This window comes from Aulostomus chinensis, chromosome 18, assembly GCF_037954235.1.
Source record: "Aulostomus chinensis isolate RoL2024-O1b breed Wild chromosome 18, RoL_Achi_v1.0, whole genome shotgun sequence".
In the NCBI taxonomy this organism is placed as follows: Eukaryota; Metazoa; Chordata; class Actinopteri; order Syngnathiformes; family Aulostomidae; genus Aulostomus; species Aulostomus chinensis.
The window spans coordinates 18,155,835-18,183,815 of NC_141337.1; the positions used below are offsets into that span (position 1 = coordinate 18,155,835).

At 42.5% G+C, this 27,981-nt stretch overlaps 1 protein-coding gene across 2 annotated transcripts; it reads left to right on the forward strand.

Annotated features, from left to right (window-relative positions):
- Positions 1 to 9,499: 9,499 nt before the first annotated feature.
- On the forward strand, positions 9,500 to 27,901 carry tcf20 (transcription factor 20). Of its 2 annotated transcripts, none has more exons than XM_086184869.1 (6): positions 9,500 to 9,814; positions 12,563 to 20,988; positions 21,201 to 21,294; positions 21,396 to 21,459; positions 21,638 to 21,738; positions 24,579 to 27,901. In XM_086184869.1, exons 2-6 carry the CDS (start codon positions 13,750 to 13,752, stop codon positions 24,620 to 24,622), a joined length of 7,542 nt encoding a protein of 2,513 aa, XP_086040995.1. In that variant the 5' UTR covers positions 9,500 to 9,814; positions 12,563 to 13,749; the 3' UTR covers positions 24,623 to 27,901. The 2 variants fall into 2 exon arrangements, with proteins under 2 accessions (XP_086040995.1, XP_086040997.1); XM_086184871.1 differs by having other exon boundaries at positions 21,396 to 21,445.
- Positions 27,902 to 27,981: the final 80 nt, after the last annotated feature.

The window sequence follows — 27,981 nt, forward strand, 5'->3', positions numbered from 1 at the left end:
TTCTACCCCTTTACCCTCTCTAACAAAAAAAAGTAATTGTCATGTTGAAGAGACATAAACTTGATGATTTGTTACATTCCACTCTGGTAAAGCAGGTTCTGGTTGTAGGACTTCAGCTGTAATATTCACTGACAAGAAAATGGTTTCATCTACCAGCACTCACCATTGAAACAAAAGAGGAAGAATGGTGAGAGGCTTCAAGGGTGGATGTGAGTGGGGTGAAGTAAAAGTTATTGCCCCAATCTAACTTCATCTCCACGTTTGCTGATGATGTTCCTGGGCCTCATCACTGAGGGATATATAAAAAAAAGGTCAGAGTGTTATCAGAGTGGTGAAGCAATGATAACCTCTGCAAAACAAAGAAGATGATTGTAGACTAAAAGAGGCAGTGTATGAATGGCCGCACTCCGTTATACATCAGTGGAATTTTTGTAGATGGGTATAAGTATCAGATTCTTCAGCATACGCCTCGCTGATAACCTGACCTTGTCCCATTTACAGTCTGAAGTGTTATGATCAGTGGTTCTACTTTCTTTGGAAGTTGTGAATTTGGTCTATAAATTTTGGTCCTAAAATCCTGACCGGCTTTTATAGTAAAGCATCAGAACTTGGCGCATGTCTGTCTGGTTCAGCAGTTGCCTGTTCTCAAGAAGATGGATAGCAAGTAACGTTCACGATTAAATCATTTAAAACTGCGGCTACTAATCATGCTTGACTTTTTTAGGTGATAAGGAGGATTACAAACCAAGATCCTAAGCCTTATCTATTTAGACACAGAGGAAGAACTACAGTTTTTAATGCTGAGTGGGCAAAATGGAGGTATGCTAACCTGCCCATCTTCTCCCATTAATTGTGCTAGGCTAACCAGCATTCAGCTGGTCACTTCTGATCTCAACTCCCAGGTGCGCCCATAGAGGAGAAAAGAGTGTCCGTCTCCTTCTGGGGTGGATGATAAATAAGCATATTTTCCTAAAAGTCGGCATGGTCCTTTAACATACCCACATGGGAGTTGTTACTGATGCCACTGCACGCTCAGCAAGCAACATAGTCACTAAATCTTTGTCATTCAACACTTTCTTGCATAGATGTGTGCAAAAAGGTGTTGCATATATTCCAAATGTACACAAACACTCACCCAGCTCTTTGAATATGCCACATAGTACTTTAATCCTTCAAAATCAACTTCACTGTATCACCAGCATTTCTGTCTTCAGGATATTGTTTATTTTCTGCAAGCAAACAACCATGTTATGCCACGTGTCCAACTCACCAAAAGCACCAGTAGAGGAACAATTACTTAGAGATACTTAACATAGTTCAGCACAAATTGTTGCTGTTCTCTAGCACATAATGACTCAGTGTGAACAAAGCAAAATGACAGGTGTGCAGACCGGAGGGGGAATATTCAAGAGGAAGATGAGTCTGAACAGCTCACAAATCATGATTTTATTTCACAGTGAGGAGTAAAAAAGTGAGATGGGAGCAAAGAGATGCATGTGGATAAAGAGAGGGACAGATGGAGTGATAGAACATCAACAAGTGTGAGATTGCTGTGATACTAAAAGACAGAAGGTGAAAAGGAAGTGCTAAGGAGAAAGGGTTAAATAGGAGAGGGGAAAGAGAGAGAGAAAAAGATGGTTGCCTAGGCAACAACAGGCAGCGTTTTCTTTGTTGATCCCTCCATTTGCACACACACGCACACACACACGCACACACACACACACACACACACACACGTTCTCCCACCTCTCTTCTTGCGCCTTCATCTCTTTCGTAGATCAGAGTTAAAGTTTTTCAGTCAAATTTTTTTCCCTTCCTCGAACAGTTTTCTTGATGCTATGGCAACACAGGAAATAAATGGGACTGGACAAAGCATCTCATCACATCATATTACAGCATATCACATTATGTCATATCATACCAAAAATATTATTTTTCTGTCAAGGCAGAATTAAATTCAGTAATGGCCGAACAAATGTATGACAGTGGTATCACAGTATGGAGTTTTTACCATTTTTTACATGATAGTAGTATTAGTAGTATTAATTTATTTTTCTCATTGTTGGTTATACTCGTGTAAAGATCTATATATTACTAATTCAATAATTGAAGCAATTGTTTTTCATGGATTTTTTTTTTTTGCAAAGGTATGTTATTGGTGCATTGTCGTCTAGCAGTGAATAATCTTAATAATGTTTCAAAAGCAGATGAATCAATGAATCAGCAAACTTAGGTGCAGTTATTTTATTTTATTTGTTCGCCCCTTTTTTGGTACCAAAAGACAGCTTACAATAATAAAGATCGTGATAAAGAATAAAAGGGAAAAATAACTAACAGTGCGTACAGTTACATTAATAAATTACATATAGAAACTAGGAGAATACAAACAGGGAAAAATATATTATAGATAGCAAAACATTTGAAGTCAGGTGTATAATCATGCCACAAACTCACTGTCATGGGGACTCATGAGGACATGACTTACAGATGTATAAATATGTATGTTGAATGGAAGTAACACCTGACATTGATGGCTCAGTGTTCCTGACTGAATCCTGTCATGTGTCTACCTCTGCTGCTCATTCCCACATGACAACCGCCACAGGGAGGAGATCTAGTGTCTAAGGTCACTGTTGCTTCACATGAGGACTGTGGGAACACTTGTGTGCTAGCATTGCCAGTGACGATCATGTGTAGGTGTGTGTGAGAAGTATATTTTCTTTGTGCCCTATATGCATGACATACTCAGAATGTTATACAAGGCTCAGTGATGTGTGTGGCATCTCCAACATACAAGGTGTAAGTGAATGTGACGTGTGTGATGTCATAGGTATAACGATACAGCTGTGGACTGCGTGCATATTTTTTAATTGGACCACGTGTTCATGCATGCATGCACGTGCGTGTGGTAGATCACAGGAGAGTTAAGCACCCAAAACCTCAAGGAGGAGTGGTGTTAAAAAAACAAAACAAAAACATAGAGATCCACAAGGAGTCACAAGGACAGACCAGAGATGATGATTGTCCCATCAAATTTAATGGGCAGCAGGAGAAGGGGGACGAGTAAAAGGAAGGGGTAAGGGAGGCTGCTGGGGGAGGAGTGACTGTCAGCTGTGGAATCGAAGCAAAGGGGGCTCTCAAGACAAACTGGTTTGGTTGGGGCAATCACTCTCTTCAACTTCACGGTCCATAATATAGGTGATTTGAATTATGATCTCTATAGACCCCTGGCTCCATGAATCACCTCTCCCATCCAGATCCCCCAACTCAACATGATCCACCTCTGTCTCCACTCTGCAACCAGGCGCTTAGCTTTGCTGTCCTTCAGTTTTGCTGCATGGGATGATGATGCCTATCAGCTTCTTTTCCTCCTCCTCTGACTCTTTTACACTCTCCCACCCTCCCTCTGTCCCTCCCGGTATCCGTAGTGATTGGAGGCAGGGTTCTGAGGTTGCTATGAGACGAGGAGAGTGTGGCAGCAGACCTCAGTGTGATAGAGTTGTGAAGGTGGTGCGGGACATTAGGGGAGAGTGCTCCCTGCTGGCCATGGCTTGTCACTGATACAATACTCAGGCACAGTTCAACCTCTCTTATTGAAAAGCAGATGAGCGTCATCTCTTTGAATAAAACTGACTTTTTTAGAGCTCTAGTGTATGTTTCCTTTTGATTTGATTGCCACATTCTGGAAATATCACTTGTAGGACCAGAATAATCACTCTGATATTGGTGGACAGAAAAACACTGATTATGTGCCACTGAGGAGAATACATCTTTGCATCATCCCACTCAGTTAAGGTCACAGATTTAGATTTGGATCTGCTGCAGGTGTATTTCAACAGTGATGCATCATGTTCTTTGATCAAGGAGCGTCTGAAACAGTGAGATGGGCACAGCACCTGGTAGCAATCAAAGTTCAAGATCTCATTTCTCGCTGTCCTTCGAATTGTGTATTGTCATGTACTATCAAAGCTGTACCCATTCTCCTGATGTAATATTTAATATCAGTGGCAGGCTAATTGGGATATTGTAATACACTCAAGAGGAAGACGGATCAAAGACAGGAAATTTCACCAAAGCATAACTTAGACATCAAAGGGATTAATAGACAGGGGTCTCAGACAACATAATGTGATGGCTGTTTTTCCACATATGGTTCCTCCTACTGCTGTAACGTTAAGGCCAGCTTCTGAGCAGGAGAGCACAGCTGCATGTTTGTTGTTGGACTATGACACCCTGTGGTCATCACTGAAACTGCTGCTTGATGCTTTATGCAAACTGACCACTGCAACATGATGTTCTGGCCAGGATGAGGTTTTGTTTAAAATGAAGAGCAGATCTGGAATGGAATTGTTTTGTTTTTTTTTAAATGTCAGCAATGAAGGCTAAAATGTACATAGGTCTTTCTACCTAACAACAAATACAGATTTAAAAAGCACTGAAGTAAGCAAAACACAGATATTTAATTAGATCTTTCTACCCAACAGTGAAATCCAAACTAATATGTGATATAGCAGTAAGCTAAACATGGCCTATATTATCCTCATTCAAACAGTGCTTTCATTTGGAGGTGTCACAAATACTTACTTCTAAATTTCAAAAAACAGTGCTGAAAATAATTTAGCTTTTATTTTGTAGCTGCCCCACCACCCCGTTGCCTGATATATTTTACTTCCATTTCCTTATGAAAATTTTTAAGAATTAATTCAATTTCCTCTTCACCCTAAATCTGCTTCCTCGAGGTCACATTATAAGGAGACACTCAATTAATTTCACTGTTATGCAGACGATACACAGTTGTACGTAATGCATCCACATGAAACAAATCAGCTGACTAAACTGGAGGCCGGTCTAAAGGAAATAAAACATGGATGACCCCAAGCACCTTAGAAACACCCTGTCTAATGAGATAAGTACCCTGGATGGCATCACCTTGGCCCCCAGCACGACCGTAAGGAACCTAGGAGTTCTCTTCGATCAGGATCTGTCCTTTAACTCCCACATAAAGCAAATCTCTAGGACTGCTTTCTTCCATCTACGTAACATCGCTAAGATCAGACACATCCTGTCTCAAAAAGATGCAGAAAAACTAGTCTATGCCTTTGTCACTTCCAAGCTGGATTACTGCAATTCCCTCCAATCAGGCTGCACCAGTAGGTCCCTAAAGACTCTCCAGCTGGTCCAAAATGCTGCTGCCCGTGTGTTGACTAGAACTAACAGAAGAGACCATGTCTCTCATGTACTGGCTTCTCTGCATTGGCTCCCTGTCAAATTCAGAATAGAATTCAAAATTCTCCTTCTAACATACAAAGTCCTCAACAGTCAGGCACCTTCATATTTGACAGAGCTCATAGTCCCTTATTACCCAGCTAGAACCCTTCGCTCCAAGGATGCAGGGTTACTGGTGGTTCCTAGAGTTTCTAAAAGTAGAACAGGAGTCAGAGCCTTCAGCTATCAGGCTCCCCTCCTGTGAAACCGTCTCCCAGTTTTGGTCCGGGATGCAGACACCCTCTATACCTTTAAGAGCAGACTTAAGAGCTTCCTTTTTGATCAGGTTTATAGTTGGGCTGCTTAAGCTGGTCCTTAGATATGCTGCTATAGGCTTAGGGTTAGGCTACCCCTTGGACTGCCGGGGGATCTCCCATGGTGCACTGGGCTTCTCTCTCCTCCTCTCTTTCCTCTCTGTCCTCCTATATGTGTCATACATAAATCATACTCGTATGTGTTACTAACTCATCTTTGTTTCCAGAGCCTTTGGGCTCCCCTCATCCCAGATCAATGCTGGAGGAGGTTACAGACCTGAGAGGCTCAAGCTGCCACCCGTAGCATCACCTGCTCACGTCCCCATCTGTCCATCAGTCTCTTCCCTTTTCTCTCTCTTTATCTCTGTCCCTCTCTTTCCTTCTGCATATCTGTCTTCCTCCATTATCTGTCTTTGTCTCTGCCCCACTCTCCTGCTCTCTTTCACCCCCAACCGGTCAAAGCAGAAGGCCGTCCCCATTGAGCCTGGATCTGCTCAACGTTCCTGCCTGTTAAAAGGAAGGTTTTCATCACAGGATGTGCTGCTGATGGAGAATTGTTGGGTGTAAATTCATTGAAGGAGTGTGGTACTGGACCTGCTCTACCTGTAAAGTGTCATGAGAGAACTTTTGTTGTGATTTGGCACTAGACAAATAAAATTGAATTGACTTGACTTAAGAGCAAAGAAGTTGTTTTTAGGTCCCTCCTGACTTCATTAACCAAGATGTACTGGTAGAGTTCTTTTCCATTTTCAGAAGTCATCTTTAAAGTCAGTCTGGTCCATTTCACAAAATTATTGATCAAACTACAATAAGTCTCATAGTTAATTTTTTTTAAATCTGGCAAAATTGTAATTGTGATTAATTTACATGTAACTGGCAACCTGTCCAGGGTGACCCCCCCACCCCCCCACCCCCCTCGCCCAAAGGCTGCTGGGATAGGCTCCAGCCCTCTCGTGACCCTTAACAGGATAAGCAGTAGAAAATGGATGGATGGATGATTGACATGTGAAGACATTTTATAAAATGACCTCCCAAAAAACCTATCTATCAACAAGGTTGCTATCAAAAAAATCTTAGTTGATCAAATCAATTTTTTTTTCCATTTCATAGTTTTTTAGTTTTGTCTTGGCAGGGAAAAATTTGGATGAAGAAATATATTCCAAAGTTGTATGAAAATACAAGCTGCAGTGACTTAATGGTTATTATACAATTTATAGGAAATATTGGGTGGGGAATAAACTTTTGTACAAACATGTACCCAACTTGGACTTTGATCTGATTCTGTTGAACAGTCTACATAAAGTATAGTTGATGTGCTAATATATTAAAAGTAATATAGTCGATATTAGAATCGGCCCACATCAAAATATAAGTCACAGTATGTTTTGTAGGGTTAGGGTGATTGTAAAAACCATTGCAGTAAGAAAAAAAAATCTTAAAAAGTATCAACACATAAAATAAAGTGATTATTGGCGATTAAAGGCAATATAACCTTCTAACTCCCCTCACAGCTGTGCAGAGACATCACACCTTATTGACCTGAGAGTGACTATGGGGCACACAGTGCAGGCATTTAACCACGGTTTGCCTCTCCAAACACCCAGGTAATGATGTTCCAGCTGAACTTTAATTGCTTATTCACTTGCTTGAGTGTCTCAGACACTCTCATGTGGACATTGAGGACATCTTGCTGGAAACCATTCATACATATTCCACCGATGCAAATTATTTCGTAAATCCCTGCACTGAAGCAAAACATCCTTATTTAGTTCAGGCATGTCAAGGGCAGTGCAGGTGTGAGAGCGAATACAACTGCTGTAGTTAATGATTTGATCAGGTTTCTGTCAAAGTTTAGGGAGTCAAGATGGAAATGCAGACTCATGCAAGGGGTCCCATACAGCATACTTAACAGGTCTACGTCATGATATGTCACTTCAGGCATTATTGCAAACAGACACTCGGAGGGAAGACCAGAGGGAACGTTATGACAATTATGTCATTGAGAATGCTGAGAACACTGCAACCTTGGGATGTTGCTTGTGATGAAATCACAGCAACTTACAACTGATGTTCTCCTATTTCATTGTCACTGACTCAAATGAGAATCTTTATGCAGAGGACCAATACGGATTTATTTCCCATTTTTACCTTCATCATTCATATAATTCATTTTTCTCTTTTCCTTTTAATACTGTAAATGTATTTACATTTTACTTAATAATTAAATATATTCATTTTTATCATTATTATTGTAAATATAGATATAGATATATAGATGTTGAGATCTTATATATATATATATGTATATATATATAATTGTTGTTTTATATATAGACAATGATATTTATATCATTGTTGTTGTATTTAAAGATATAGATAAAAAGATATAAAGATTTTATATCCTGATCTAAATGCACCAGGTCCAGGTTCAATGTGTGTGTGTGTGTGTGTGTGTGTGTGTGTGCGTGCGCGCGCGTGTGCATGTGTGTGTGTGTTCGGGTAGAAAAGAACTACTTTCTTCACAACTGTGAGGTTGGAGTCTTCTCTGCTGAAGATTTGGTGACCTTGTCAGAGATGGAGAGAGCCTGTGTGTATCCCAGCAGGCGCTCCTGTTGATTGGATAGGCCTGGCTGGCTGACTTACGGGTTCAGCGTATCAATGCCCTTTATCTCGCCTCTCGGCTTGTTCCCTTTGACTTAGTGGCAACACAAGTACACAACTGCTTGCAAGTGATTCATGGTTGGAAGAATTGGACCGCCAACCAAGAGTGTCTCCATGAAATTGCACATGTGAAAAGCAATTCTAGGTACGTAGCCTAAAAATTATCCACAGTTAAAGCTCTGTGATGCAGTTGCTATGGCAACTATGATAGAAATAGACGTGTATCTGCAAGGGAATGAAATGTATTGAACTGTTGTTAAGGAGCTAGGATAGGTTTTATTCTTGTGATTGACATGTTAAATACATGACTGTGCACATATACATTTGTGAGTTAATTGCCTTTTGTGAATTGCAGGCTTGAATATCAAGATTGTGTGGGTCTTTCTGTACAGTTTGTATGGCAGATGTGTGTGCGTGCGCATGTTTGACAGGCAGCAGTATATTAAAAGTGCAGCACCATGGAAGGGGAGCAAAGGGCACATCATTATGATGGCAGAAGAGTGTAAGTGGGTCCGCACTGCACTCATTGGCCCTGTGTGAGAGCAGATAAGCTCAGGCACAGACAACACAATAAATTTAATGGGAATAAGATACTGTTTACTGTTCTTCCATTGTTGATGTGGCCATGATGAGGTTCTTAATGTGTTGTGTCAGGCATAAAACAAGGTGAATATCATCTGGCTTTTTTGTGGGAATACAACAGGTCTGTAATTCAGCTTTAAGAAATCACAATAAACTTAAGCATTATCCAAAGGACTGCAATCTTCCTCTATTGCAGGCTTTGCTCACAAATGGCATTTTATCTGTTACTGACCTATTCATTTCAGGCATACTTCTATTCCATTCAACCCTGTCTCCTCTCCTTAATGCTTTTGTAACCTACTGCCTTCATTATCATGTTCATTGGAGGTAAAATAAGAACAAAGAGCATGGTGCAAAACGCTCAGCCCAGACGTGCAAAAAATGCATTTGTAAGATTAGTATAATCTTTGCTTTTATTGGTAAGAGGAAAAAAAAAAATCAATGAAATAGCAAAAGCGTCAGAGAGGGAGGGGAGATGGAGGGATGTGATGGAGAGAGATGAGGGAGGGGGTGCAGGAATATGAGTGCATTTTCAAGGCGGTCTTTCTGTTGCAAGAAAAAAAAACAGTAGAGGGAAAGGAATAGGTCTAGCTACTGATGAAGGTATGCAAATGCAATTCAGTGACGGAAACTGAGATCTTCATGTGTTGGTGGAGGTTAATGTGATGGCGGTGTGCTTAATTTTACTTATAGATAGGTGGAATCACCTAAGCGGTGTGTGATAGAGGGAGAGAGGCGAGGGACAACGAGGGGAGGGGGCGGGGGTGTATGGACCTCACTGCTTACGGGACCCACAGGCACCCCGATTGTGCCCTGCTCTCATCATTTTTGGAGGTGAGGACAAAAGGAAAAAGGGGAAATCGGAAGAGAGGCCCGGAATCTGAGTGTCGTGACGGGCCCCCCGACTTCGCCGCCGCTGGTCGGGGTTGTCTGGACTCAAAAGGGTGAGGGGAAAGCGGCGGAGCGGTCGACTCGAGTCTGGGGTTTCCTGCCACAGCAGCGGGATTGTCAAAAACAGCTCTTCGAGGGGCCTTGTGTTGCTACGTTCTCAGGTATGAGTGTTAGCTAGCCTGCTTCTGACCGACTGTCTCTCCCTGACCAACACTAACTGTTAGCTCTATTTAGAAAATGTCATGCAGCGTGATGCAGTTACTGTTACACACACAATGTCTATTGCTTGTATTTATTCTAGCTAAACCCAATTACTCACAGCCCCACTGAATTTCTGAGGGAAACATCTGCACCCAATCACCTCTCTTTTGCAGCTACATGGCTGCCCAGTGCCTTTAGCCTGCTATCGTTTTGTGCAGGCTCTCAGACGTCTGTAATAATATTTTATATTAGCTGGCTTGGTGATGTGCTAACTAGTGGTTGTTGCTCTGCTAGCTCCTCAATTTGCAGAGGTGTTAGCGCTAGCGCCAACCTTGCGAGGCTAGAATAGGCAAAGCTAATTGTAATACGTATACCTAATGCTAACGTAGCTAACTGTTAGTAAAGCTAGCGTACAAAAGACAGCACTGTGTGCCAGAGGCTCTAACATAAACGAACATAATATGGTCTTCTGATCACATTGCGTATGCTCTTAGTTAGCAATGTAGATGATGGACTTGATGACAGACTGCAATGAAACAGTTTATATTAATGCTGCACTGTTGTGTGAATAGTGGATGCCTGATGGTTCTCAGTGAGCTGCTGTGATTAATTAGTCATCAAGATACAAGCCAATAGGCGGGTGGAGATCAATAGAATACATTTAACTTTAGAGATTTTACTCAGGCATGTACACCAGCTTTCACCCTGAAATGTGACACTAGGAAACAGACCTGTTTGATTAAACACGTTACAAATTTTAATTAATTTGTTTTGTAGCCTTGTTTGGTGCCTTGTTAAACCCCTAATCCCTTAACCTATGGCATTACATTAGACTAACCAGCCTAATCCTAAACATAGAGGACTTGTTATGATATAGTTCAGATTATACTTTTAAAAAAGTCATTCAAAGTTGCTTTAGGGTTATTGGCCATTTTATAGTGTTTTGGAGACGGACAATGGGCTTGTGTCACACTGCAAATTAGGGGCACTGACCCCATAAGAGTGGCGCAATCACTTTAATGTCCCATAATAATTAAAGTCCATTAAAAGAAGTCAAACACAAACGTCAGTGGTATTTAAGCGCATTGTTATAAAACAAAAAGGTCTCAAACCTTGCTCATATTAGAAGTAACATTTGTGACCTTGTATGTGTTACTTTGTTGCCTTCATCGCAAGCTTTCTAACTTTTGTCCCTGCCAAACATGTTTGAGTTCAGTCAGAAGAGAAGGCTCTTGCATGTATTGACAAATCAGAGGAAGAGGGTTACAAATTATTGGAAATGGTTAATAAATTATTATATGATGCGAATCATCCATCACAAGATCTCGGTTAAACCCCCATGGGAGACGTGTTAGACAGCACTCAACACAGTCATCGTCAAAACACTAACCATGACCCGAGGGAGGAAATATCTTTTAGAAAAAAAACTGGCGTTGAGGTATTCCTCCCTTCCATATCAAGTTCAAGTAGAATCTATGCCAAGGCACATTCAAGCTGTTCTGATGGCCTGATGTGGCCCAACACCTCACTAAGACACTTCATGTTGTCTTTTCCTTTAATTTGTCACCTGTCTGCATATATGTGTGCATTTGTGTTTACTTAAAAGAAATTGGAGATGGCCTTACATCAGTTTGTCATGTCCGATGTCACAGATTTCAGTATCTGCTGATTCCAGTCCGCTACAGCTTTTTCCTCTGTAAGACAACTAAGCGGTTAATAATATATTTGGATAGCTTAATCTTGCCTCACATGCCATCTAAAAAAAACATGCTAAATGTGAAACAAATATTTCTCTGTATTCCTTTGCTCTGCAACACTTGACACATACTGCCAATCAGCATTACTCTTGGCTCTTCTCTCTTTACAGCATGCAGCTCAATGTTTACTTGAGCATTCACCTGTGAATTTGGGATGATGCATTGGATTATATTATATATATTTTCAATATTCAGTCCAGGGATTTAGGCTGGAAGCAGGCTGAGATCAAGTATTGTATTGGCACATCCCTGCAGGATCCACTAATGAGATTATTCATGTCAACAAAATAAAAATTTGATGATCAAAATTAGGGCGGCTGCACGGTGGTGCAGTGGTTAGCACTGTCGCCTCACAGCAAGAAGGTTCCAGGTTTGAGTCCCAGCTCGGGCACGGGATCTTTCTGAGTGGAGTCTCCATGTTCTCCCTGTTCCTGTGTGGGTTCTCTCTGGTACTCCAGCTTCCTCTCACAGTCCAAAGACATCAAGAGGGGACGAGGCTGATTGAATACTCTAAATTGACCGTAGGTGTGACTGTGAGTGTGAATGGTTGTCTGTCTCTATGTGTTGGTCCTGTGATGGACTGGTGACCTGTCCAGGGTGAACCCCGCCTCACGCCTGTAGCCGCTGGGATAGACTCCAGCCCCCCCGTGACCCTTAATAGGATAAGAGGGAGAAAATGGATGGAAATTAGTGCTTGAAAAAAGCTCACAACTTATTTCACTGATTATGTTTGTTGCTGCATCCCTTTATGTCATCTCTATCACTGAATATTGAAATAAAAATATTAATATTGAGTATTAAACTTATAAAAGTGTTACTGACTATGTGGCCAAATCCTTTGATAATTATATATTTATAACGGCATACCAGAGCACAAGGTATGATATTTAAATTTTCCTGTAAATTTTGACATGCTAACTTTTTTTTTTTAACTATCTTTTGTGTTTGCAGAGTTGTGAAGGCTTGTCAGCACCTGCTGGAAAATGAATCCATCCACATGGAAATACTGAAGAAAAACTGAAAGCAGGCTGAACTTGAAGTGGAAATAATGGATTACCCTCCTTTTGAGAAATTGTTGCCGTGGAACTAGGTAGAATTAAGTGATGGTTTGGAGAAGACAAAGGTAAGAAAGCTATATGTGGAAGATAAAGAAGAGCATCAAGAGGAATCTGAACACAGAACAAGGAAATTTTATTAATAAATAGGGACCAAAGACTTTTTCAGTACAAATGAACACCAACAGGAAGGAAAAAAATGAAAAAGAGGATAGTATTTGAAATGGAATGACAAAGAACATCTCAACAAGTATTTCACTGCATCCAACAGCTGATGAAAATATCAATGGGGTGGTTGCCTTTGCAGGAGTTTAGTGTAGGTCTGTATTCAGACTTTTTGATTCTTGCTTTTGTCGTTTTCATCTCACACAGGTGTAAGTCAGGTCCTGGCAGGCTTACACAGACAAAAGGATTCTTCTGACGGAACTCTGTCTCATGTTTTTTGATGTTTTTTTTTCTTTTTCTTTTTTCTTTTTGCACAAAATGCTAAAGATCACGACTGAATATAACCCGTAAATAGCTCAGTTTGCTTGAGCTGTTACATCAGAGTGTCTCCATGTAAAGACATTTAAGGTGGAACACCTCACATAGTGGAGTGTCAGTCATCCATGATATCGCCTCATTGCCAAACTGCTTCAGCTTCATGGGAATGACTGCATGTTTTTCATTTTGTATTTTTCTGCAGTAGAGACGTGCTTCACTACATAGCTCATATTTTTTTCTCAAAAAGAAAAAATATCTGTTTTTAATACCATCTGTAAATTGAAACTTTTTTTAAGTGGAAAAATACCATCGTCATGCAGAAGAAGTAACATTTTTACTCTTTGACAAAATAATCTCTCCCACCCATTTTCTACGAAAAGCGATTCTAACATCCTCCATATATTCTCTTGCTTCAGTTTTTTGGATTTCATCAACCATTTCCTTGTTTTTCTACCAGGATTTTATTTTTATTTATTTATTTTTTTTTGTGCCTTTATGGTTACTGCCCTAAGCCCTTTAGTTTCTGATCAGAGGCATTCCCTGCTATAGACACTGATAGACGTTTCCACTTTCGTAATTTTATCTTGAAAAGGAAAAAAAATGCAAAATTTTCCAAATAGTCCTGCTCCCCACTCTCTCCCCCCTGGATTCAGTGGGAGGCCCGGTGGAGGACCTCCATATCCTCCCCAAGCAGCTGACCCCCAGATATCCCCAAGGATGACAGATGATTTTGCAGGGATGCAACAGCAGAGCCTGCACAGAGGCCACCACCACCCCAGCCAAGCGAGCCACATGCTTGCTTACAATGCTCGAACCAGAGGAGCAGTGGAGCCACCACCAACACAGGGTAATATTCACACTGGAAACAGTAACAACCCTTACCGGAAGGACACCATGGATTATTATTTTTCAATGGGTGGGAAAGACAGACATAGAAGAGGGGGTCTGAGCTATGGGGCAGGCTTTGGGTACCCGAACATAGATGGACATATACCTCACCAGTACAGGCATGCTGGATCTGGCTCTGCACCATCATCTGGCCTGATGTCACCATATCCAGTAGACTATGGTGCCAGTGCTGGTTCAGGTGGAGGTGCTGGGCCATTCTCTCCTTCTCATCAATACAATATGAGTCAGAACCCTGCAATGCAGGCAGTGGCAAGTTCACAGCTGCAGCACCGCCAGCATGGACAAACCTTCCCAGCTGTCCACCATGGACAGCAGCATAGGAGCTATCCACACTCCGGGCACAGAATGACCTCCCAGTACCCACATTACTCCCCACAGGGTGGAGCATCCACAGGGTCATCAGGAATGTACAGCCCTCCTCCACAGAGATATCTCGATGGAGCTGCTAGTGCTGGGTTTGATCCCAAAGTTAACAGTTCTCCCAGTGTCAACTCCAGTGCAAACTCTGTATCTGGTTCAGCTGCTGCTAACAATGTGGGGCCAATGGATAATGTTCAACAGAGTTACCATGCTTCAAATTATCCTGGATATTCCCCACAGACACTTTCACTTCACAAGCAGGCCACACTACAGCACCGCAACTCGCAGCACAATTTAGGAGTGGGTTATGACAACTCTCTCAAGATGCAGCACCAGGGCCCATCTCCAGGCTCTGTATATGCTAAACATCTCCAACCCTCCAATCCCAGTATACCTCAAGCAGCATCTCAAGAAATAGCCAAATCCCCAATGCACCCCAATGCTCAGCAAACCCAAATTAACCAAAACTTTAGCCCAATATCCAACCCCTCTCCAGCTGCCTCTGCAGTACATTCTCCCAGCTGTAGCTCCTCTCCTTCCCCTTTGATGGGTGTCTCAGAGGCATATGGAAACCCCTCAGGTCATGGTCCTTCACATCCTCCTACGTCAAATCCCCGTAGCAGCCATGGTCATGGCAGATTACTGCAGACTATGCCTCAGTTGAGTCCCACACCCAACTCAAATAGCAGCATCAGTAGTTGTGGTAGTAGTGGCAGTCACAAAGCCCATAACATGGGTGCAGCTGGAGGAAACAGTGTTCCTCCGACAGGCCGCAACAAAATTGGTATAGGCACAGGAATTGGGTCCAGAGAGGAAGTCTCATCTGTTTATTCATCTTCTCCACTTGACAAGATGCAGGATTCTGGCATGAATAGTCTTAATGCCTTGAGCTCCCAAGTAGCCAATTTACCGAACACAGTTCAGCACATGCTCCTCACCGACACCGTGCTCTCACAGAGGAAGGGGAAAGACAGTGGACAGGTGCAACTGGCAACACATGGCATTGCCCCATCACAACCAAGGAGTAGAAATGCAAGTGCAGCCTCAAGTAGTAGCACAGTAAAAGATGGGAGTGCTGTGGGGATTGGTGATGGTACCAGTTTAGATGCCGGCCCAGATGAAGACTCCTCCTTGATGTCAGCCGGGGGCTCGTCCGGGACCAAGTTGGAGAGAGAGGATCAGTTTTCTGAAGGGGAACGTGGGAGAGTCAGGCAAATGAGTGGTGCAAGCAGTGGATCTGAACCAACAAGCTACCATCTTCCTCAGAGTCAAACTCAGCCACATACTGGACAAGCATCGAATGTTAAAAAAGTCCCCTCTGACTCACCATCGAAAAAACAGACTTTTCCTGAATCAAAAGTAAATGAAGCTCACGTTCCTTCAACATCATCATCTCCATCTTCTGGATGCCAGTTGACAGAGACTGGCCCAAATTCACATTCAACACCTCCAGTTTCCTCATCCCCATCATCAAGTTCCTCTAGTATTCCTCCTCCCCCGCCAAATTGTGTCCCACAGTCTGGTTTAGCATATAATGACCACAGAGGTGGCCATAAGAAAACAACAGAACTGAAAAATGAAGCCATCAAAACTGAAAGTGAAGATGCAGTTGATAACATAGAGAAAGGCAGTAGCCAAATGCACCGGGAAGGCGAAATCAACACACAAAATGGTCAGGACAAGGAAAATAAGTTGCATACTGCTTCCAGATTACACAATAATGAGAGAGAAGAAAAACACACATCAGAGGAACAGCAAAGTGCTAGTAGTGTTGGTGTGATTGTGTCTGCCCGGTCTGAAGGAAGTCACACTGAAAAAATCAAACATCCCCAAGACATCTGTATAGAGGAGAAACAGTCACAATTTTTGAAAGAGTCGAGCAGTCACAATGGGGAGGAAGGTATCGACCTGAGTATATATTCGTCCCACCACCAAACCCACCAGAAATCAAATTTCGGACGGCCCCAAAACCCTCCCCAGTCAGGACCACATAAATATGGCTATGGAGAATCAACATATGGCTCAGATTTGTCAATGAAGAACAGAGGGAGGGCTGGCCCAGTGGGTGTAATGGAATCACATTCCAGATACTTAGGCTACCAGCAATCGCATGCTGCTTATGGCACTCTGCATTCAAAAGATGTCGGTTCTGTAGCAGAGGCTCTGGTGAAGAGAGGGCCAGGAGCAGGAGCGAAAGGTCACGAGGATAATTCACAAATGCAGCAGTTTCCAAGCCTTTTGCAAGAGGTTCTTCAGGGTTACAATTTAGACAGACGTTATGGCAGACCAGAACAGGCATTCCCTGCACATCTTCAACAGTTTCAAACCAGACACCCCTATGGCATGACAGAAACTATGAGGATGCAAAGTGGACTGACTGAGGCACCTGGACAAATGGAAAGCTCAGGAAAACCTGTACATCCAAACCAGAGACATGTAAATGAGCCCGATTTTGCCACCGATCCTCAGTCCGCTGTGAAGTCAGACCAGACTAACACTAAGGTATTACTAAATGCTGAAAAAACAGAGTTGGGTGTGTCCCATAGTCATTTACCACAGGCATCAGATGCTCAGCCAACCCCGCCAAAACATATAAACTTAGCCGACTATTCTCTTCCACAAAGAAAAGCCTTATCTAATGTGTCCATTCCATCCTCTGCTGTGCAAGAGCTACTTTTGCAAGAACCAGAGCCACTAACAAGCAGCATTGGTCAGACTGAGTCTCAAAAATCATCAGGCTCCATATTAGCCCCATCAGAACGGCGCTCCGTCATCTGTGATGTTTCACCAAATCGACGTGGCACACCAGAACGAGACCGGGAAAGTAATAGAGACCGGGAGAAAAGTCAGAGTGGAGCTTCTGTTATTCAACAGCCATTTTCATCTCCAGCGGCAGCCAATGATCTTAATAAAAAGGATACTGTGGAGAAACAAGTGTTGAAAATGGAAACCTTATCAAAAGAGGCTGGCCCAGATGCTACAAAATTACAAACTGACCATGTTGGTGGAGGAGCTAATGAGACTCATGTGGAATATCACTCCAAGTCTGTCCATTCATCTGTTGTAATGAATGCTGACCCCTACAGGCCCTTGCCTCCTCATCCTTTGGGCACAAATCCTTTATCTTCACCATCAAGGCATCAGCCCTATATTCATGGTGTTGATTTATCAACTGGCAGTGCAAGCAGTTTTCCTGGTTATCGGGAAGGCAATATTTTGCCACGCAGTAACCCCCATTTTCCCTCCCACCATCCATACCACAGTTTGTCACCTCAAACTCATTCTGCAAATAAACTTCAAATGTATCCTCACTCTCGTGGGCCTCCTCATCACCCCCATGACATGGCTGACTGGGTAAAAGCGATGAACAGGCCAGCTAAGGAGATGATGATTCAACAGGGTTCTTCCCCAGGAAGACATAAGGTAAGTCAGCCAGAGCAGAGACAGAGGATGATCTCCCAAACAGACATGCCCAGTGAACAACACACAACCAAAACGTCACTCCATCATCAAAGTGGATACTATGAAATGAAAATGTGGGAGTCAGCACACCCTGGAAGAGAGACTGCAAGAATGATAGAGGGAGACGCCTACTACAGAGCACCTCCTCCACCTGTTGTTGCTCCTGTAGCTTCACATGCCCCTCCGCCTCCTCAAAAGACTCACGGTCCAAATGCTGTTGAAGTTGATGTCACCAGGGGAACAGTGGAGGAAGCCAAGCATCCCTGCCCCCCTCCTCCGTCAAGTTCCACTAAGCCTGCTGCTGACCTGAACTCCAGTCAGCCACAGATACAGCGTCAGAGTAAATCTGGGGGTCCAGGAGATACAAATCCACTGATATTGAGAAGAAGAGTTCGTTCTTTTATCTCTCCTATTCCTGCCAAAAGGCAACTTCAGGATGCATCTCAGCAGCGGGCTGCCACAAATTCACATCACTCTCCTGGGGCTCATTCTGAGTCTAGCTATCCCAATGAAGATGACTCATCTAGTTCAGATATTCCTTGCCCCAGGCTGTCATCCCCTCTGACTGGAGATAATACCTACTCACAACCTCTGTCTCCATCATGTGGAAATACCAAGGTTTTGCCTCCCAGGAAGGGACGTGGTTTGAAACTGGAGGCAATTGTGCAGAAAATAGCACCAAATATTAAAAAATCAGCTGGCCATGCTGATGAAGGGACAAATCATTACCCAGGCTTCTCTCACCAAGAAATACCACAGTTTAATGATTCGCAGGACCAAGACTTGACTCCTTTCCCTAGGGTCGCTGGAGGGGATGAAAGTTACATAGATGAAAGTCATTCATTAAATGACATGATTCCCTTCAGAGGAGTTGATGAGACTGCATCTTTACCGCTATCTGCCTACCCATGTGATACTCATCAGCCGTCCCAAGCTCTCAAACAACAAGACTTTGACTTTGGATTAGGAGCTGCTGTGGCATCAGCATCAGGTGACAAGGAAGACTTTGCTTTGCTTGGACCTTTACCCCCTCCTCCACCGCTTCCTCGTCCTGTCCAGGGTTCCCCCCCTCCATCTTCATCTGCCCTGTCAGACATTCAGCACTTCACCAACACTTACCAGCAGCTTGAGACAAGAAGAGGAGAGCAGTCTGCTGCCAACCTTCTTCGACAGAAGCTTCAAGAATCTGCCATGGGATTTGATGATTATCCTGGCAGTGACTATTATGGCAGCGCCCCGCCCCACCACAGCCAGGCCCAAGGACACATGTTAAACAGACAACATCACATGTCTTCTGGTAGGTCCAGTCTGTCACCACAAGATTGTAAGCCACCAGAGAGTGTTGTTCCTAAAGGCTATTTCCCATCCGGCAAGAAGAAGGGGAGGCCTGTAGGGAGTGTAAATAAACAAAAACGGGCCCAGAACCAAACCCAAACACAGGGCCAGGCCCAGTCTCAAACCCAGGTTCAGAACACAACTCTGAGTGCACCTCAAGCTCCACCCACTCCAACTACACCTGCCATGACACCCCCACAGACAGTACAGACTACCAGCAACACTACTGCTTCCATAGCAGCCCCTCCTTCAGACAACAAAAGCACCCCCTCAATAACCCCACCAATTTTAACCCAGGTAGTGAAATTGGATGGTGAGAGCGAGGATACACAGCCAGAGATCGAAGTCAAACCTGTGCGACGAAGACGCAGAGGTTTGAAAGATGAAGAGGGGCCAATAGAAGGAAGAGGACGACAAAGGATAAGAAGGAGAGGAGCAGTGGCGGCAGCAGCAGCAGTGCCACAATCAGTGGCCAAAGATGACCCAGATACATCTTTAGGGGCAAAAGGGAGTCTCAGCACAAATAGAACATTCCTGGATCCAAATAGAAAGGGCCTGTTTGTTCCTCACATACATGTTGAGAAAAAAATCCCAGAGATTGGGGCAGTGTGCACCATTGTAAATGCTGAGGAGGACAAGATGAAAGGAGAGCGTAGTGCGGTGGGAGGGAAAGCAGGCGGGAGTGGAATTGATTCTCTCCTGACCTCAGCTCTTTCCTCCCAGTTATCAAGGAGAGACAGAGAATCAGAAAAGAGGGAGACAGACGAGGTGGAAACCACACTTCAGTCGGGAAAAGCACTTCCTTCATCTGGCTATGTTGTTTCAGGGCCTGTGCTCACTGAAACCAATCACTCTGGCCGCCTGCTTTGCTGTCTGTGTCAAAAATGGGCAAATTACAAACATCTTGGAGATCTCTATGGGCCTTACTATCCAGCTGAATATGCTGCAAAGCTGCCTAAGAACCAGCCCCAAGTCAGACAATGTCAAACCACCACAGCCACAAACAAAACAGGACCAAATTCAGACACAAGCTCAAATGCTTTGTGTACTTTCCAAGACACACAAACACAAGATGCTCAGTTTAGCAGGCCTTCAACTGAGAGTGACTATGCCGTCAGCCTTGACTCAACCCCAGCATCCTTTCCCTCTATTTTAAGATCAGACTCCTTTGCTAGTAGAGAGGAAATGATGATGCACATGACTGGTCCACTCCGGAACACTGCCTCCTCTTACTCCACCACCATTGGTAAAACCACAACTCTCACCTGGGACATGACTCTAGATATCAGACCTATTCCCGAGCTCAAGAGAGAGCCGGACTTTGAGATTGACCTGCAGCAGTTACCGCTGCCGCCGCTACCGCCGCCGCAGCAGCAGCAGCAGCAGCAGCCGCAGCAGCAGCCGCAGCCGCAGCTGCAGCCGCAGCCACAGCCACAGCCACAGCCACAGCCGCCACCACCGGATGAGGCCCAGCAACGACCTCAACACAGGAAGTTGACCTCACATCCCCGCTTTAAACGGAGGCACAAATCTAGTGAGGATTCCCCCCGAATGGTACCATCCAACAGTAAGGCTTCCCTGCCCTTCCAGCCCCCTCCACCAGCTCTGGACTCCCTGGGACCCTTGGCTCAACTCGCCCAGCTGCCTCAGATGCCCCTAGACCCAGAGGAGCTTTGGGTCCATGAGGGATGCATAGTGTGGACCAGTGGAGTGTACCTTGTCAATGGGAGACTGTATGGCCTGCAGGAGGCACTAGATGGTGCCAGAGAAACAGTGAGTGTCCTCTTTGTCTCTTTGACCTGTTTGTTGTGGGACGGTTCAGGTTTACTTGTATTTGCATTTTTATTTCAATTGTCTTTTAAACAGATGGGTGGGTGGTTGTTTTTAAGTCAATAGCCATAGTGAACACTGTTTCTCATTCAGTGTTGTCTTTTTGAGGTCTTGGTTTCTGTATGAATGATTTCTCATTTTTCTGTCTGTCTTAGAACTGCTCATACTGTGAGATGGTTGGCTCAACTCTGGGCTGCTACAGTAAAGGCTGTACACTTCGCTATCACTACCTGTGTGCCATGGAAGCAGGTAAGGTGATGCGTCACGAATAGGCGTGCCACAAAAACCTCAAAACTCTTTAAAGTAACAGCCTCTCTCACTTTATCTGTGCTTTTCTCTTGCCCTTCCAGATTGCTCTCTGAATGAAGATAACTTCTCACTGCGGTGTCCGAAGCACAAGGTAAAGAAGGAGAGGTTGGTTTTCATATTGTTTCTGGTGGAAATTTTGTTTTTTGTTCTTCAGTGAAAATCCTCACCAGTCTTTTACCAATGCTTAGTTCCTCACCAGTCTTATACCAACACAGATGTTACTCTTGATTTCTTTTTCATCCCCCCCCTAACTTCAACCGTGTTCTCTGCCCTCCTCACTCAGTTTACCCAGAGTATCCGGCCAGCCAAGTCAGTTTACCTGGAGCAGTCAGAGAGAGGATGAGAGAAATGGAGAGGAAGAAGAGACACAGGAGTCTGGGTGCTGTAAGTTTACACTCAGTTATTTGTGTGCGCGCGCGTGTGTGTGTGTGTGTGTGTGTGTGTGTGAGAGAGTGAGGCAAGTAGAGAGAGAGGACAGCAGTATATTTGCCGTGATATAAATGCAGAGGAATCCCATGAGTGGAGGTTCAGATGTTGTCATCCCATTGTTTTAAAAAGTTGTAGTCAAGAGATGTCCTCACATTCTTTTTTTTTCCTTTTTTTTTTTTGATATTCAAAAATACAATTTGCCTCACACAGTTAAGAAAATATGTCTTCCCACTAAGTACATTTTCAACATGAAACAGGTTATGTGTTCTGCTCTTTCATTGAGACAAGAGCAAATAACAGTTAAGAGCAAAATACAGAACATGAAATGACTTGAAATGTCAGTAGTGGAGTACGGCCATTGGAAGAGATCAGATGTAAAGTGAAATTACTGTGAGTGTTAAAAATAAATCTCAGATAAACACCCAATTGCACAATATGCAGATAAACACAAATCTTCCATCACCTTTGTATTGTGCAGTGTGTTTGCTTGTTGCCATGGCAATCTGAACTATGCGGCTCATCACTTATTTTATATAAATCCATTCCTATTCCCAAACCCTCCTTTCGTCAGGTCTCTTGTTTTAACTCCAGATGCTTCACACAGTAAATGAAATATGGAAGTCAGGGTCTGTGTTTATCTGGATTTTTAACATTTTAGCTAGTGTATGTAAAGTGTAGTGCATTGTACACCTGGATATCAGACTCATCAGCCTCAGTTTCTGAAATCTAGTAATCAATCAAAGTTTTATCTTGCAGTAGAACTCTATCAATGTACAATGTCCACTGAAAATAATCCCTAAACACTTCATTCATATGTAATAGGCTGGAATCAGCACCAGGCACAGCCCCTGTCATTAATACCACAAGCCTGTAACGAGATGCCGTTGCAGTGACCACCAAACTCTGGAGGTTTTCATTTCCATCCTGGGTGGGCTTAACTGGCCAAGCTAGCTTGTGTTGATCCTCATCTCCAGTATGCCAGCGTGCAGAAGCTTCGCTCTGCAAAACAAAACGGCACCCCTGTGTTGCCATGGGAGTGTCACAAGGCCTGTGCACGTTGAAAGTTGTGGGGAGACACCTTGCACTGCAGGTGACTGCTTTTTTATGACCTCTCCTGGTTGACCATAACTGCCAGCAATGTGTGTCACACTCCCACCCATTAAGGGAACATGTGTTTCCTGTTCCGCCTGAATCCTCGAACTACATCACCATTCGTGCCCACACAATAATAGAGATCCATTGATTTAATGCTTGTTCTCTCCTGCAGGGAGAACAAGCATTTGTACAAGTAGTTTCTCTTTCAAGTACTCAGAAATACTCACCATTTTTTTCCCCTCCTCCATCACTTCTTTGGGACTCCAAAACCCTACGCTCAGGAATCCACAGATATTCTGTAGGCTTGCTTTTATCTTCTTTTCAACTTCGTTTCTGCCCTTCCTTACATCTTTCTATGAATGGGTCCCAGTTTTTTTCTGTTCACCTGCCACTGCCAACAAAATTGTCTTCTCCCTCAAGATTTGCTTTGTGTCCCATGGGACTCGACGCAGCCCTTTACTTTGCACCCTTGGTGTTAAGTGCTTCAGTGTCAGCTGCTTAAAAAAAAGTAAGAATTACACGGGTCAGCAATAAGTATAATTTTTCTGGTTTGTATACTCAGAGTTTTCATTCTGTTTCATCTTAAAGGCCCGTAGCAAATGCACTAATTTAGATTCATGTCGGCCGCAGCACGCTCAAAATAAAAAAAAAAAATTGAATTAATTCAAAATAATGTTCAGAACCAGATAGGATGCATGTTTTGGTTTGTTTGCAAATGGGCTGTTGTTCTGTTTTATTTAATCTGAGAATAAATAGGTCTCAAGGTTCAGATGATTTTTCTTCTTGAAACTTTGTAGTGCGTGTGCGTCGTACATTTGAGTCTCTTGATTGAATATATTTGATTCGAAGCCAGCTTTTGAAGAAAAGATATTACATTAATCTTTCAGTCTACATGCCCTTATGACGTCAAAGCATTTAGCCAGCCGGCATTTCAACTCCTTTATACAGATAATATCTAACTATAGTTCCTCCCATTTTTCCGGGACGTAGAAATCTTAATAAATGCATAGACAACCAGCATCACTTAAACACTGTCACCTGCTGTTTATCACGGATGACACGCCTTTGTAGAGAAAAGTCATAATTGGTAGTTTCTTTGGAGGATTTTCTGGGAATACCACGACATTTCTACCATGACACAGTCAGCTGGCTCATTTAAACCAGCAGCACTTGGAGCTGTACTCTGCTCAGTCCACCTCGCATCCAACAAGTTTGACAAATGTTGTGTCAGTGTTTCGTTCGGGAAAATTGTTTCATTTCCTGATGGGGTTGTGTATTGTTCCAGGCCCTTTCGTAAAGGGACTCTGCTGCCTCAAGGCCACGTGCTCCTGTTCCGTTCACACAGTACTTGCTCCAGTTTGATCTCTTACAGCAGCACATCCACTCTTCCTGCTTCTTTGTCGATTCCATTTTCGACTCTCGCTGAGAAAATTCATCCAGCTCTTTACCTCAGACTAATTGCTATATTCCTGTCAGTCATGCTCCACTATCAGTTGGCTGCGTACACCTGCTTTTACTGGCACATTGGTGTGCGCACTCCAATTTGTAAATGTTATCAATGCAGATTGTCTTTATAGAAGTCTTTTGTGTCGCTGCTTTTACAACAGTAACAGAACCTGTAATTCGACCATTGTCGGAAAGCTTTGTATTCGAATGTGATAAGAGATTTCATTTCAAACTGTTCGTACTTTCTTTCCTAGGTAAGTTTGGACAACAGAAGACTGAGAAATGGGATTTGTTGTGAAGCAGCCCCAAACGAGACGGAATGGGACTGGCATCTTAGGACAACAACAAAAGGGAATCTACAATTTCTCCACAGGAATCATTCACATTTAAGACATTGCAGAAAGAAGCATTTCTTTCCCAAGAGAATTACTGCTCTTTACTTAAAAGCAGAAAAGAAAAAAAAAATGGACGTGCAACACAAAGGAACGGCGTTAAAAGCGAGACTTTTTTTTTAAAAAAAAAACCTACAAAAAATGGAAGCGAAATGAAACGCGATGTCAAGCCTGATGGAGGAGCTAAGGAACATTTTTCCATAAAGAATTAAAGAAGCAGATTTCCTCTCCAGGATCATTTTTGATTTTCATGGAATTCCCATAACATGTTAATGTTTATCATCACCTGTACTATCATTTACCTTTTGCTCTGGCTGTCTTTTGATTGCTTTGAAGAGGCATATTGGGAGCCAATAGGGTGTCAAACCCAGAAAAGGAGAGCATAGTGTTCCCTCATGCAAGTACTCTTATCTTATGATATTAGGATGATCACAATTATTATTCTAGTCCGCATTATTACTTTGTATCCTCATCAGTATTTACTCATCTAGATGAAATGGATGTATCTCACTTTATATTCAGTCAACACATTAATTGGATATTTGTTTTGTTTTTCATTCCTGGAGAGGGAGGAGCCAGAGCGATATCTGGAATGTCAGGGTCGAGTTTGCCACAAAGACATTTGTTGCCTTGGAGAACGGACATCTGTTGCCTTTTAAAAGATGTGTATGAGTGAGTGAGTGAGTGAGTGTGTGTGTGTGTGTGTGTGTGTGTGTGTGCGCGCGCACGCGCATATGTGAAACTGAAAAATGCCGATATCTGGGTCCATTTGATTCCATTCTGGTCCTTTTGAAAAGTGTTCTTATTTTTCATCACCGGGGTTTTTACGGTACAGGCAGGATTCATGAAGAATCAGATGGAAGCTATCTTATTTTTCGAGTTCAGATAATGTGCAAAGAGGACAGTCTTGAATGAGGAGATAACACTAAGAACACCGTGCGTCTGCCATCTTTGACCATGCTGACTGGAATAAGACGAAGGGTGGGACAAAGAAGAGTTTTCATCATTGCGGAACTGTGTGCTGGGTGCACAACTGCTTTTGTTCTACATTGGAAGTTTGACTGATGGGTGTCAGTCACTCAAGTGATGATGAAACATTGTTGGAAATGCAAATGTAGGACAAGATGTCATACGAAGAGCTGTGATCGGCTGACTGTACAGGCAAATGGGAACAAAGCCCAACCGAGTACTTTGGAATATTCCCTTTCAGTAACAGCAGCAATTTGATCGGGAGATGCAAAATCCATTCAAGAGAAGCATTGCCATAAAGTTTAAAAGTGAGTCGTACATGATGTTGTCTTTATCATTTTTTATTGTTATTCTTTTAAAAAAAAAAAAAAAAGTCAAGCTGAAAGGAGACAGTTACACTATCAAGACCATGCTGTATTACAAATCCTGTCAATATGTATATGAATAATGAATACACATAAAAATGCTTCAAGTATGCTCTAATTGTTCCTGAAACATATTTTTGTCACTTTTTTTCACTTATAAATACGTCTTTCAGTTTCATCTGATATTTTATTTTGCCTATCCTGTTTTGCTTTTGTCGCCAAAATCTCTTCCACCGTTCGTTCAGTTATCATCAATTTCTGTCTTAATGTCTGTCACACACACACACACACACACACACACACACACTTGCTTCCTCTTGCTGCTTTTTTTTCAGTTTGAAGAGAGTGTATAACCTCCCTCTGACTTTTTCAGAATGTCTTTATAGGACAGATTATCGAAGCTTTTCCCTTTAGTTTTTAAACATTGTACCAACTCGGATTCGGGCCTTCTGTTCATTTGCGTATTAAAAATGCCACAATATGAAAAGTTTACTTTTAAAAAAAAAAAAAAAAAAGGAGAGCAGTCTCGGTGTAAAACATAGGATGATTTGATATAATCCAGTAGCTAAAAATCCCTCGTTTTCCTTTGGGAAAGCGTGAATTAAATTTTAAAATGAGTTGGTCATGAAGGAAAAAGCTAGATTATCCAAAAATCATTTGTTATTAAAAGATGTCCATATTTGCAACCCTTTGCAATAGAACCACTGTTGGGATACATTTTTAAATGACTTAGTATTAAAAATCACATTGGCATTATTTATTTTTCATTGAAAATGCATACATTTAGCCCCATGTGCACTGCCACTGACAGATGTACTGCTCAAATACCTTGAATAAAATAGAAGGTACAACTTGCTTTAACACGTCTGCATACTAGTAATTGTAACTACAAAAATCATCCCCAGAAGAAAATGCAATGTGAATAATATCAGCCGAATGGTTTTGTAGTCATAAAAGGTAGAGACTCACCTTGATATTTGAATGCCTTCTGTAGCTACAAGCATGAAAGAGTTAAAAGCTGGGCAAAAATGGAGCAAAGAAAAATCAAATTTGGGATCTGAGAATAATAATAAAATTGTTGTGGCTCAACCACTAGCTTAGACAGCGAAAGTGAAGATTTGAAATGTAATTGTTGTAAGTTAAAGTTAAAAATGTTAGGTGGATGTCCTTTTTTTTTTTCTTAGCTAGGACTGGTGACGTAAAAACGTTGGCTCATGGGGGAAACTGTTGGCTACGATTCGTGAAGTGTCAAAAGTGTAAAGTAAATATGTTATACACTGCACTGCACAGCTGCCATGTTAACGTTTGATAGCAGGACAGACACAAGTGTGCACTCTTAGGATATTCAGTTTCTTCTCACTGCCATTCCATGGAACCACTATGCACTCTACCAAGGAACATGGCCGTAGTTGATGTTACTAATTCCACCTGTTCACCCTGCGAGGATGGGTCAAAATGGCTACTGTGAAAAGCTAAGGACGTCCCTTATTAAGCCTGATGGCAGGGATCTTTAGCTTAAAGTGTTACAGTAGCGGTCAAAATAGAAAGCGGATTCGATTCAAATTACATCATTTTCTCTGAGGAACCTTATTTGTCCAGTAGAGAAGGGATACAAATACAAACACCAATGTAATTGCAACCTTATCATTACGAACATTGATATTGTACAGAAATGACAGGAACAGACAATACAATGCACTTAATTTGTGTAGAATACTGATAGTATCAGATATACTTCATACACAGGTAAACGTAACGGATGTAAAATAGCCAACTTCATACATGGTTCAAACAAATGAAATAAAAAGTAACGAAGCAAAGGTTGAGACCAGCTGCTTCTCTGATGTAGCACGAATGCAAACAGGAACAAACCTGAAGGCTGAGAGAAACAATTCAATACCTGTAACGATGTAAGCTACAATGATGTGTTA